At 46.0% G+C, this 13,604-nt stretch overlaps 1 protein-coding gene across 1 annotated transcript in view; it reads left to right on the forward strand.

The window, feature by feature from the left end:
• Nucleotides 1-702: 702 nt before the first annotated feature.
• The window catches only part of TMCC2 (transmembrane and coiled-coil domain family 2), an 82,266-nt gene continuing 69,364 nt past the window's right edge, over nt 703-13,604 (forward strand). The window contains exons 1-2 of the mRNA XM_077295091.1: nt 703-1,342; nt 6,347-6,931. Coding sequence (XP_077151206.1) covers nt 1,157-1,342; nt 6,347-6,931 — 771 coding nt within the window. The 5' untranslated portion in view covers nt 703-1,156. The remainder of the gene's footprint in view (nt 1,343-6,346; nt 6,932-13,604) is intronic.

Raw genomic sequence — 13,604 nt, forward strand, 5'->3', positions numbered from 1 at the left:
GAAGGCAATATACATAATAAAGGAGACTATGTAATATACGTGTGTGTGTGTGTGTGTGTGTGTGTGTGTGTGTGTGTGTGTGTGTGTGTGTGTGTGTGTGTGTGTGTGTGTGTGTGTGTGTGTGTGTGTGTGTGTGTGTGTCTCTATAGCTTTGTCACCATAACAGGAGAGGGGCCCAGACACATTTCTTGCATAGGGGCCTCAAGCTCAGGATAAAAACTTTGCGGGACGTGCTCCTCTTTCTCTGTGTAGGGCAGCTCCTCGGGTCTCCCGCCATCCCTTGGTATAAGCACATCTGTAGCAGCCTTCAGGAGGCCCACTGGGTTGTAAGCCCTGTTCTCCTGCTGTGCTAGCTAACGCCCCCAAGCTGCTTCTTCGGACATGTCACACAGCCAGCTAACCTTTGGGATTGCATGAGGGCGTTATACTGTTTGCCTTTTCTGTTCTCTGTGAATAAAGCGGGGGCCTATTCCTGCCTTCGCTATGAGGCCGTATCAGTTCTAGTGTCGCCCTAAATCCCATAATGACCCCTCGCAGTCCGCACTGAATCCTTCTCCCTAAAGCCCCTACAGCACCACCTTCTTGTGACAGCTCCCGCATCTCAACCCACCTTGAAACTGGCCAAGTTCCCGCCCCCATTCCTGATTGGACGAGCACAGTTAAGCGTTCTCTTGCCATTGGGTATAAGCAGTGTCGCTCAGTCTTGGAAGATAGGTTGAGCGCTGGTCACCCCAGGCTCTGCAGAGAGAAGTGCGGACGTAGGAGCCGGGGCCCCCGGGAGCCATTGCGGCCTGGGGGGCATGGAGCAGACGTCAGGGCCTCTTCCGCCTTCCAGCCCTCCTATGGCCTAGCCCGCAGTGTCTGTGTGTAGTGCCTGCTGTGTGTGAAGCAGCTGTGTGATGTGTGGATGCAGCGGAGCACATTGCATTGCACATAACGGATGTGTTCCTGCTGGCGGCCGGGAGGCCACTGTGCTGAGGTGTGTGGCTGAGCTGGGGCTGTCATGTGAAGTTGTGGCTGCCACCTTCCCCCAGTGCGTGAGGTGACCTTCTCCCCTGCCTTTGTGGTGATTCTACCTGTCCATTGCTGGCCTGCCCTATTACATGGTGCCCGGCTCCGCTGCGCCCCCCACCTGCCCCGTGCCCCCTCTGGATACATGAAGCGCTGCCAGTCAGACGAGCTGCACCCTGAGGAGGTGGCTGCACAAGATGCGCTTTCGCCATCAACTGTCATGGAAGTGCGAGGCTCCGACAGCCCAGCACCTGGGGACTCGGGCTCTGCAGGAGCATCTGTTAGCCCAGCACCCCCTGTCATCACAAGGACTAAGCCGCCAGACCTCAAGGTAGTATCATGCATGACCTCTTACTGCAGACAATGCCATGGATCGGGGTGGGAAATCCATAAGCTAGCCAGTACGGGGATCCTGTATGGGGCGTGTATATAGGACGCCTGTATGGCTCCTGTATGGGGTGTGTATATAGGGCTCCTGTATGGGGTGTGTGTATATAGGGCTCCTGTATGGGGTGTGTGTATATAGGGCTCCTGTATGGGGTGTGTGTATATAGGGCTCCTGTATGGGGCGTGTGTATATAGGGCTCCTGTATGGGGCGTGTGTATATAGGGCTCCTGTATGGGGCGTGTGTATATAGGGCTCCTGTATGGGGCGTGTGTATATAGGGCTCCTGTATGGGGCGTGTGTATATAGGGCTCCTGTATGGGGTGTGTATATAGGGCTCCTGTATGGGGCGTGTGTATGGGGCTCCTGTATGGGGTGTGTATATAGGGCTCCTGTATAGGTCTCATGTATGGTGCTCCTGTATAAGATGCCTGTATGGGGCTCATATATGGGACGTCTGTATAGGGCTCCTGTATGGGACGTGTATATAAGGCTCCTGTATGGGGCATCTCTATGGTGCACCTGTATAGGGCTCCTATATGGGACGTCTGTATAGGGCTCCTGTATGGGGCGTGTATATAGGGCTCCTGTATGGGGCGTCTCTATGGTGCTCCTGTATAGGGCTCATATATGGGACGTCTGTATAGGACGCCTGTATGGGGCTCATATATGGAACGTCTGTATGGGACGTGTATATAGGGCTCCTGTATGGGGCGTCTCTATGGTGCTCCTGTATAGCACACCTGTATGGGGCTCATATATGGGACGTCTGTATAGGGCTCCTGTATGGGGCGTCTCTATGGTGCTCCTGTATAGGACGCCTGTATGGGGCTTTTGTATGGGACGTCTGTATGGTGCTCATGTATGGGACGTCTGTATGGGGCTCCTGTATGGGACGTCTGTATGGGGCGTCTGTATGGGGCTCATATATGGGACGTCTGTATAGGGCTCCTGTATGGGGCATCTCTATGGTGCTCCTGTATAGGATGCCTGTATGGGGCTTTTGTATGGGACGTCTGTATGGTGCTCATGTATGGGGCGTCTGTATGGGGCTCCTGTATGGGACATCTGTATAGGGCTCCTGTATGGGACGTCTGTATGGGGCGTCTGTATAGGGCTCCTGTATGGGATGTCAGTATAGGGCTCCTGTATGGTATGACTGTATGGGGCTCCTGTATAGGGCGTGTACATGGGGTGTCTGTACATAGGACTCCTGTATAGGGCCCCTGTATATAGGGCTCTTGTATACATAGAGATCACTGCCAAAGTGTCTGTAACACACACTGTGGAGTCTTGATAAATCTGCTTTATACCAAAATGTGCTTCGCAGTCCCCAGTCCATATACCTGGATCGGCGGAGCGTGACTCTACTTCAGTACCAGTATGTAGATGTCATTCTGGTGCGATGAGTAACACAGATTAGATTGTACTAATAGTGACTGTTATCATTCGACAGCCCAAATTCATCAATGTTTGTATTGGTAAAATATGTACTTTATCCAACGAGGCCAAACAGTGGCCCAAAGGAGACGCTTCAGCACAATTGATCAAGCACTCTCTCTACATTAAACAGCGATCAATGGTTTTCTCTGCATCTCATATGAATATATAATGACCAAAGACATCCAGATTAACCAGAAGGAGCATTTCAGCCATACGGTAGACAGTTGTCAGCAAATGCATTCCTCTGCAGAGCATCGCAAGGTGCTGGAGTGCTGAACTTATTTGGCTCTGTAGCTGTTTCCATAGAGACGCTGGAAAGAGAATAAAGTTTTGCTGGCTGTCTTTGGTGTGAGAGCTGTGGAGTGGGCTGTTAGTAAGATGCATGATATGGAAATCAAGTTAATAAATATCATGATTTTTTTTATTTTTTTTTTTCTTTAACTATATTTTTGTATGTAAACAAGTTATCGCACAAAAAATCGTATTATCATTGTGTTTGAGCTTTCTTTGTCATATGGCAGTGCCACCAGAATCGATTGGGCCTTATCCTTTAATTTTGGAGAATTTCAGTGCAATTTTTAGCACTTGTGACTGAAGATACATAGTCCACCTGGCCTGAGTGTACCAATAGGCTGAATCTTTGAAGTCCCCAATTGCTGCACTAACTGCTCGTGCTGAGGGTATTACTAGCTTTAGGCCACATTCAGTATTTGTAAGTCAAAACCAGGAGTGGGTGATAAAACCAGAAGTGGTGACGTGTTTCTATTATACTTTTCCTCTGATTGTTCCACTCCTGGTTTTAGCTTGCAAATACTGATGTCAAATACTGAATGTGTGAACAAGGCGTTAGGGTTTAACACCTCTATCCTAACAGTTTATTGGCCTTTACGCCAACCACTAGCCCATAATATGTAGACAGATATGAGAGTCGCTAGGTTTGGAGCTTCTCTAATCCTCACCCACCAAACTTAAATGGGGGAAAAAACATGAAAGCAAAATAAGTAATTTTTACTCTTATTGCAAATGTATATTTTCAACAAGATTTATTAAATCTGGATGAAGCTTAGTTGTAACAGAAGGTGCCGTATGCTGCTAGGAACTGTACAAAGAAATCTAGCACGCATACATTTAACACATTTTTGTGTGGGAAAACGTGACCAGGAAATATCTGCCATAGGCTGTTAATATGTATAACACTAAACATAGTTAGCACCGCAAAATTGCACATCCAGAGCTTACATAAAGCGCAGTGTGACCGTAACGTTGTCAGCCTTCCAGTCTGTAAAGAGTCCGTGGAAAAAATGGATGTGTCCATGATATTAGAAGGAGGCCGTGAAGTTTATTTTAAATAATACTATGATTAATTTACATATCAAAGCAAATGCCGCTAATTGGTTAATACAAATGCAATAAGCATGAGTCTGCATCATTCATTGATTTAATATGTCCATACAAATATTGCAAATACTGCAAGTTTCAGACAGATTTGTACTGGAGAAAGCAAAACTTCCTATAAATCTGCCTGTAGTTAATGGCCAGTGCTTGTCAGGGAGAATATGTAACATTTCAGTCCTTGCTTAGTGTCCATACTGTGGTCACACTTGACTACAGAATGTCATTTATTGTAATGCTAGGGCTAGGAAACCAATGACCTGCAGTGAAATTGCCATTCTCACAAATAGCACATGGCTGTAATGCTATAAGCACTTCTAGTTTTCCTCATATAACACTTATTATGTCAGATGGGACATATTAGACTTAAAAATGAACACTACTTTCTGTGATCCGTCTCTCCTATGTAACGTGTTCACGGGGGAAAAAGTGCACCATGTAGTACTAGTAAGAGTGCTACCTTCTTAATTTCATACGTCAATTACAAACTTTGGTTTAAAGGGAACCTGTTAAGAGATACATGCTGTCCAAACCATGGACAACATATACAGATGCGTCTCACAAGATTAGAATATTATCAAAATGTTAATTTCAGTTCTTCAATATAAAAAGTGAAACTCCTATATTATATAGTCATTACACACAGTGATTTTTTTTTTCTGTTAATGCTGATGATTATGACTTACAGCCAATGAAAACCCAAGAGTCATTATCTCAGTAAATTAGAATAATTAACAAAAAACTCCTGCAAAGACTTCCTATGCTTTTAAAAAGGCCCCCTTAGTCTGTTTCAGTAGGCTCCACAATCATGGGGAAGACTGCTGACTTGACAGATATCCAGAAGGCAGTCATTGACATACTCCACAAGGAGGGTAAGCCACAAAAGGTCATTGCTTTCTCGACTGGTCCTTTTTTTGGCTTTCTGCACTCTGCAGGATTACCAATGATGTGTATCTCTACAATACTGCACCCTCAGACTCCGAAGGGCTTCCTTCCTTACGAGGCACAGAGATGCTTTTTCCCACAAATTTGATTGACAGAAATTGTGGCATGTTCCAACATGTTCTTAAGGTTTTTCTTGCTCACAGCTTTAGCTGTGGATCCTTATTCTAGCAGCATAGACGCTAATCCTACTTCCATTTTCTAATTCTTCCCATGGAACATTTAGTTTACTGCTAAGAAGGATGAGACAGGTACAAAGAGAGATTATATATAATTATTATTACTATTATTATTATTATTATTATTATTAAATGCATGGTGACCTTTTAATGTCTGAGTGCTGGGGAGCAGGGATCCTGTTGAACTGCTGCTTTCTTGACCAAGCCATCATGATGTATTAATTATTCATGTGTGCTTGTCTGTGTTTTTTTTTTTTTTTTTTTCTCGCTGTCACACAATCCTATGTTCTTTTGTCATACACTTAATCTCTCCGCTCACTATCACTTTCTCAGCGTTTCTCGCACACTTCCTCACACTTTCTCAGCCTGTAGTGCTATATCTTCCTGTCTTTCTTGCTTATATTCAGCTTTTTCCACTGACGCTCTGTTTCGCAGACTGTCACGCCTTGCTTTACATCCCTTTGCTGTCCTCTCCTGTCGGCATCGCAGGTTAGCCCAGAGCTCAGACACCAGACTGGGAACTTGATAGCCGACTGTAAATTTTTCATGGATGTAATGTGACATTCTCTTGCTGACTCCGGCCAGCTGTAAACTCTCAGACTGCAGGATTTCAGGTCTGGCAATCTCCAGTGCGTATGGAGCTTAAACAGCACTCTAGTGGGGCACTATATTGCAAGAAATGCGCCTTATTAGAGTTGGGGTCTATACCAAAGCTTAGCCCAATCTGAAGAGCACATTTTCCAGACTTGATAGCATATGAGTATGTACACTGTATTGTAGTGCAGAAGCAGCTTCATAGCTCAAACTGGTGTTCACGTATAAGGCTGTGCTTCTTTGTACCCGATGTAATGGACTTCTTGTATAGATGGAACTGTTGCTGCTTAAATAGACTGTAGTTCTTAATGTGTCATGCGTGGAGCATATTAGCTTTGGTTAATTATCTTATAATACATCATTGATAAAACCCTGTCTAACAAACCATATTTCCCTACAGAAAATCCAACAGCTTTCTGAAGGATCCATGTTTGGACACGGACTGAAGCACCTCTTCCATAGCCGTCGTCGTTCAAGAGAGCGTGACCATCAGGCAGCTTCAGAACCCACTGCCATTTGCTCAACCCCTGGACCTCAAACTCCCCAAACATCCATAACTGCCCCCCTGTCTTCTTCAGACCACGACTCTGCAGATGAAAAAGAGCGATCTCCAGAAATGCATCGAGTGTCTTATGCTGTCTCTTTGCATGATTTACCAGCACGTCCAACTGCCTTTAACCGTGTACTGCAACAAATCCGCTCCCGTCCTTCCGTCAAAAGAGGCTCTGGTCAGCATGGTGGAGGGCGCCGGAGCAAGAGTGGTCCTGGGGACACAGCTCATCATCATCATCAGCAGTTGCGTGGAGGAAGCCCTCATCTTCCTCGACGTCCACCACCAATGGATGGTGGCTTAGCTGCGGTGTTACACCATCACCAAGGTCGACCTAGATCTTCTTCTACCACTGATGCTGCAATGTTAGCTGGAGGTGATGCTGCTGGAGCTGGAGGATTTTCACATGAAGATCAGGATAGAGCAGCAGAAAAGGTATGGCCGGTGTGATTCTGTAATGAGAAGTTATATATAATTGTGTTATTTACATCACATTTTGTGAACACATTTGGCATGTGCAGCAGGAAGGATCCCGGCTATACACTGACCATAGCTATTGGCTCCATTCACCTGTTGGAGACCAAGACAGCGCTTTATTTTGGATAAACTGGACAGTTGTATGCTGCAGGTATTTGCTTATTTTTACATTGTGACAGTGATTCTTGGGTCTCAAAAAAAAAAAAAAAAAAGTCTGTTGCCCATGACATGCTATCACATTGGTTTTCATCATCTAAACTGCTGTAAAAATAAAACGTAATTATCTGTTTGGTTACTACAACTTAGGAGCAGACACAGACAAGGGGGGCCCCTATGCAAGAACATTTGGACCCTTTGCAGTCCAATAGCCCATATAATACGCAATTTCACCTGCTTTAGAAATGTCAGTGGGCCTCCTTACCTGTTAGGCCCCTGTCCGATGATCGCAGCTTCAAGTCTCCTAAAGGTACTATTGGTCCAAGTAAAAAGTAGAAAAAATGTTAAAAAAACAGAAGTTTAACATACCGTATATACTCGAGTATAAGCCGCCCCCTGCAACGTCCCACGGTCTCCGGGTGCCGCAGCTCTTCCCCTGTTCAGCGGTCACGTGGGACCGCTCATTAGAGAAATGAATAGGCTGCTCCACCTCCCATAGGGGCGGAGCCGCCTATTCATTTCTCTAATGAAGCGGTGCCGGTGACCGCTGACAGAGAAAGAGGCTGCGGCACCGAAGACAGGCAGGGGGAAGGAGCGGTACGCCGGGAGCAGGTAAGTATGACATATTCACCTGTCCTCGTTCCACACGCCAGGCGTCGCGCCATCTTCCCGGCGTCTCTCCGCTCTGACTGTTCAGGCAGAGGGCGCGATGACGCATATAGTGTGCGCGCCGCCCTCTGCCTGATCAGTCAGTGCGGAGAGACGCCGGGAAGATGGCGCCGAGGAGCTGCAAGCAAGAGAGGTGAGTATGTGTTTTTTTTTTTTTTTTTAAATTGCAGCAGCAGCACAGATTTATGTGGAGCATCTATGGGGCAATGGTGCAGAGCACTATATGGCAGAGCTATGGGGCAACGGTGCAGAGCACTATATGGCAGAGCTATGGGGCAACGGTGCAGAGCACTATATGGCACAGCTATGGGGCAACGGTGCAGAGCACTATATGGCAGAGCTATGGGGCAACGGTGCAGAGCACTATATGGCACAGCTATGGGGCAATAACGGTGCAGAGCACTATATGGCACAGCTATGGGGCAACGGTGCAGAGCACTATATGGCACAGCTATGGGGCAACGGTGCAGAGCACTATATGGCACAGCTATGGGGCAACGGTGCAGAGCACTATATGGCACAGCTATGGGGCAATAACGGTGCAGAGCACTATATGGCACAGCTATGGGGCAACGGTGCAGAGCACTATATGGCACAGCTATGGGGCAACGGTGCAGAGCACTATATGGCACAGCTATGGGGCAACGGTGCAGAGCACTATATGGCACAGCTATCTATGGGCAGTGGTGCAGAGCACTATATGGCACAGCTATGGGGCAACGGTGCAGAGCACTATATGGCACAGCTATGGGGCAACGGTGCAGAGCACTATATGGCACAGCTATCTATGGGCAGTGGTGCAGAGCACTATATGGCACAGCTATGGGGCAACGGTGCAGAGCACTATATGGCACAGCTATGGGGCAACGGTGCAGAGCACTATATGGCACAGCTATCTATGGGCAGTGGTGCAGAGCACTATATGGCACAGCTATGGGGCAACGGTGCAGAGCACTATATGGCACAGCTATGGGGCAACGGTGCAGAGCACTATATGGCACAGCTATCTATGGGCAGTGGTGCAGAGCACTATATGGCACAGCTATGGGGCAACGGTGCAGAGCACTATATGGCACAGCTATGGGGCAACGGTGCAGAGCACTATATGGCACAGCTATGGGGCAACGGTGCAGAGCACTATATGGCACAGCTATGGGGCAACGGTGCAGAGCACTATATGGCACAGCTATCTATGGGCAGTGGTGCAGAGCACTATATGGCACAGCTATGGGGCAACGGTGCAGAGCACTATATGGCACAGCTATGGGGCAACGGTGCAGAGCACTATATGGCACAGCTATCTATGGGCAGTGGTGCAGAGCACTATATGGCACAGCTATGGGGCAACGGTGCAGAGCACTATATGGCACAGCTATGGGGCAACGGTGCAGAGCACTATATGGCACAGCTATCTATGGGGCAATGGTGCAGAGCACTATATGGCAGAGCTATGGGGCAACGGTGCAGAGCACTATATGGCACAGCTATGAGGCAACTGTGCAGAGCACTATATGGCACAGCTATGGGGCAACGGTGCAGAGCACTATATGGCACAGCTATGGGGCAATGGTGCAGAGCACTATATGGCACAGCTATGGGGCAACGGTGCAGAGCATTGTATATATGGCACAGCTTTATGTGGAGTATCTATGGGGCCATAATGAACGGTGCAGAGCATTATATATGGCACAGCTTTATGTGGAGCATCTATGGGGCCATAATGAATGGTATGGAGTATCTATTTCTAATTTTGAAATTCACCGGTACCTGCTGCATTTTCCACCCTAGGCTTATACTCGAGTCAATAAGTTTTCCCAGTTTTTTGTGGCAAAATTAGGGGGGTCGGCTTATACTCGGGTCGGCTTATACTCGAGTATATATGGTAAGTTCAAATTACCCCCCTTTTAGCCCATTCAAAGTAAAAATAAAAAATACACATATTTGGTATCGCTGCATTCAGAAACGTCTGATATATCAAAATATAAAGTAAATTAATTCAATAGATGGCGTAACGAGAAAAAAAAATCGGAACCCCAGAATTAAATTTTTTGCTCTCAGCATTGCAATAACAGGTGATCAAAACATCATATCTACCCCAAAACGGTACCAATAAAACCATCAGTTTAGCGCTCAAAAAAATAAGCCCTCACACAGCTCCAGATCTTGAAAAATGGAGATGCTACTGGTCTTTGAAAATGGCAACTTTTTTTTCTTCTTGCAAATTTTGGATTTTTTTTTTTTTTTTTTTTTTTCACCACTTCAGTAAAGAACCTAGTCATGTTTTATATCTGGAAGCTCGTAATGACCTGGAGAAGTATACTGCCAGGTCAGTTTTAGCATTTAGTGAACATGGTAAATAAAAATAAAAAATTGTGAAATTGAACTTTTTTTTTTTTTTTTTTCAGTTTCACCGCACGTGGATTTTTTTTCCCCTGTTTTCCAGTAGACTATATGGTAAAATCAATGGTATCACTGAAAAGTACAACTCGTCCTGCATAAAAAAAAACAAGCCCTCATATGGTCATATTGACTGAAAAATGAAAAAAGTTATGGCTTATATGTGTCTTATAAAGAATTCAACAATTGCAAAGTGCTTAGGCTGGTTTCACACTTGCGTTTTTTGATGCTGCGTTTTAGCGCTAAAAAACGCATGCGTTTATTCGCGGCAAAAAAATGTATTCCTGTCTATGTAAACGCATGCGTTTTTAAGCACATGCGTTTGCATGCTTTTATAAACGCATGCGTTTCTATAGAAAAACAGAAGAAAACACACAAAAAAACAAGAAAACCCTAACCCTATCCCTTGGGTTACTAGGGATCCTAACCCTAAGGATAGGATCCCTAGTAACCCTAGGGATCCTAACCCTAGGGATCCTAACCCTTAGGGTTAGGGTTAGGATCCTAACCCTTAGGGTTAGTGTTAGGATCCCTAGGGTTAGGGGTAGGGTTAGGGTTAGGGTTAGGATCCCTAGGGTTAGGGGTAGGGTTAGGGTTAGGGTTAGGATCCCTAGGGTTAGGGTTTGGATCCCTAGGGGTAGGGTTAGGGGTAGTTTTAGGAGTAGGGTTAGGGTTAGGGTTTGGGTCCCTTTATCACCTTGATGGTGGGGGGTGGCTTATCAGTGACCTGGTGACCAGGACATTCTTCTAATAAAAAGCTACCCCTAACCCTAGGGATCCTAACCCTAGCTAATTCTATTAATAGTGGGTTTTCTAGTTGATTTTGATTGGCAGCTGTCACACACTTCTCAGCATGCGTTTAAAAAACGCAAACGCAGGAAAAAACGCATGTAAACGCGTCAACGCCACGTTTTTTTTTCTGCATGCAAAAACGCATGCGTCTAAAAAAAAAAACAGCATTTAAACGCGTTTACATGCATTTTTTCACCAAATGCGTTTTTTTAAAAAACGCTGCAGATCAAAACGCAAGTGTGAAACCAGCCTTAAAGATTTCATGTTTATGAAAAATATTTACATTTTTTTTTTTTTTTTTTTTTTTCAAATAGTGTATATGAAAAATTCTTTAAACAGTTTTTTGATATTTTAAACTTTGAAAAACCTGGGTGTAAGAGCTGCTGACGTGTCATGGAAATCTATTGTAATGCTAGCTCACATTGCGACAGCAGTAAATGTGGACACATGTGTCTCTCTTCCCCAACCGCTGTGAACTGCCAGTCTGGGAGCATGCCCAGTTCACAACTCTTACAGCCATAGTATAGGAGGTGAGTTCAGACACTGACCACAGTCTCCTGTAGCCAGGGGCTGCCGTATTTGCATTAAGTGTTTGCTCAGACATTTACACACCAGCAAATCCAAATGGCAGCCTCCAGCGGCTAAAGAATTAATTAGTAAAAAGAATAAATATTAAAGCAGTACGCTTTATTTTGTGTTAAAAATAAATATTTATATAATTATCAATTATTATTAAAAGATAAAAACTGACACATTTTCCTTTAATGAATTTGGTGTACCTTCCAGCAGCCATGTGCCACACCAGTGATGCACTTAAGTCAATGGCTGCCATACTTTTGTGGTGTATATTGTGATTTAATTTGCTAGGTGTGCTTGGCTACGCTCCCTCCTGCCAGAGCTCTACCCACTTCTCCTAAAAGTTGGCGGAACAGGCCTGGACTGGCTTCAGAACTACAAAGTTGCAAAATGTTGGCACTATATGTGTATGCGTAAGTAGAGATCCAGGGCGTAATGACTGTGGTCGCAGAGGTGGCGATCGGGCCCACCGACGCCAGCAGAAACTTCAACTTGATGTACAGTTGAAGTGTATGGCGGTGCACAGACCCATGGAGTCAGGGCCGGACTGGGACTAAAATTCAGCCCTGGCATTTGAAGTCACACAGGCCCACTTGTCACATGGTGACTGTATAATATCTTTGTACACTTGTAGGCTACAAGAAGTGAGGGGAGTGTAACACGACTATATAACATATAATTACAGCTGTATCCAGCATTACAGCTCAGCCCCCATAGAATGTAATACAGCCAGCCCCCATAGACTATAATGCTGCACAGCCCCCATAGAATGTAATGCAGCACGGCCCCCATAGAATGTAATGCAGCACAGCCCCCATAGAATATAATGCAGCACAGGCCCAAAGAATGGAATGCAGCACAGGCCCATAGAATATAATGCAGCACAGGCCCATAGAATATAATGCAGCACAGCCCCATAGAATATAATGCAGCACAGGCCCATAGAATGGAATGCAGCACAGGCCCATAGAATGGAATGCAGCACAGGCCCATAGAATGGAATGCAGCACAGGCCCATAGAATGGAATGCAGCACAGGCCCATAGAATGGAATGCAGCACAGGCCCATAGAATGGAATGCAGCACAGGCCCATAGAATATAATGCAGCACAGCCCCATAGAATATAATGCAGCAGAGGCCCATAGAATATAATGCAGCACAGGCCCATAGAATGGAATGCAGCCAGCCCCATAGAATATAATGCAGCACAGGCCCATAGAATGGAATGCAGCCAGCCCCATAGAATATAATGCAGCACAGGCCCATAGAATGGAATGCAGCCAGCCCCATAGAATATAATGCAGCACAGGCCCATAGAATGGAATGCAGCCAGCCCCATAGAATATAATGCAGCACAGGCCCATAGAATGGAATGCAGCCAGCCCCATAGAATATAATGCAGCACAGGCCCATAGAATGGAATGCAGCCAGCCCCATAGAATATAATGCAGCACAGGCCCATAGAATGGAATGCAGCACAGGCCCATAGAATATAATGCAGCACAGGCCCATAGAATGGAATGCAGCACAGCCCCATAGAATATAATGCAGCAGAGGCCCATAGAATATAATGCAGCACAGCCCCATAGAATATAATGCAGCACAGGCCCATAGAATGGAATGCAGCACAGGCCCATAGAATATAATGCAGCAGAGGCCCATAGAATGGAATGCAGCCAGCCCCATAGAATGGAATGCAGCACAGGCCCATAGAATGGAATGCAGCACAGGCCCATAGAATATAATGCAGCACAGGCCCATAGAATGGAATGCAGCCAGCCCCATAGAATATAATGCAGCAGAGGCCCATAGAATGGAATGCAGCACAGCCCCCCCCCCCCCAATAGCTCCACAATCCAGTCATCACTCATTGATAAAAAAAAACAAAACACTCTACTCACCTTTCCTCCTGCCCCGCGCTGCTCTGGCTCTGGTCTCAGCGGTCGCAGTCTGCCCGCCCGGTCACACAGCAGGTGCGCGATGATATGATGTCATCGCGCACCTGTAGTGTCAGCGGCAGGCAGAGCGGGGAATGATGGGA

The sequence above is a fragment of the Ranitomeya variabilis genome, chromosome 3, assembly GCF_051348905.1.
Source record: "Ranitomeya variabilis isolate aRanVar5 chromosome 3, aRanVar5.hap1, whole genome shotgun sequence".
NCBI lineage: Eukaryota > Metazoa > Chordata > Amphibia > Anura > Dendrobatidae > Ranitomeya > Ranitomeya variabilis.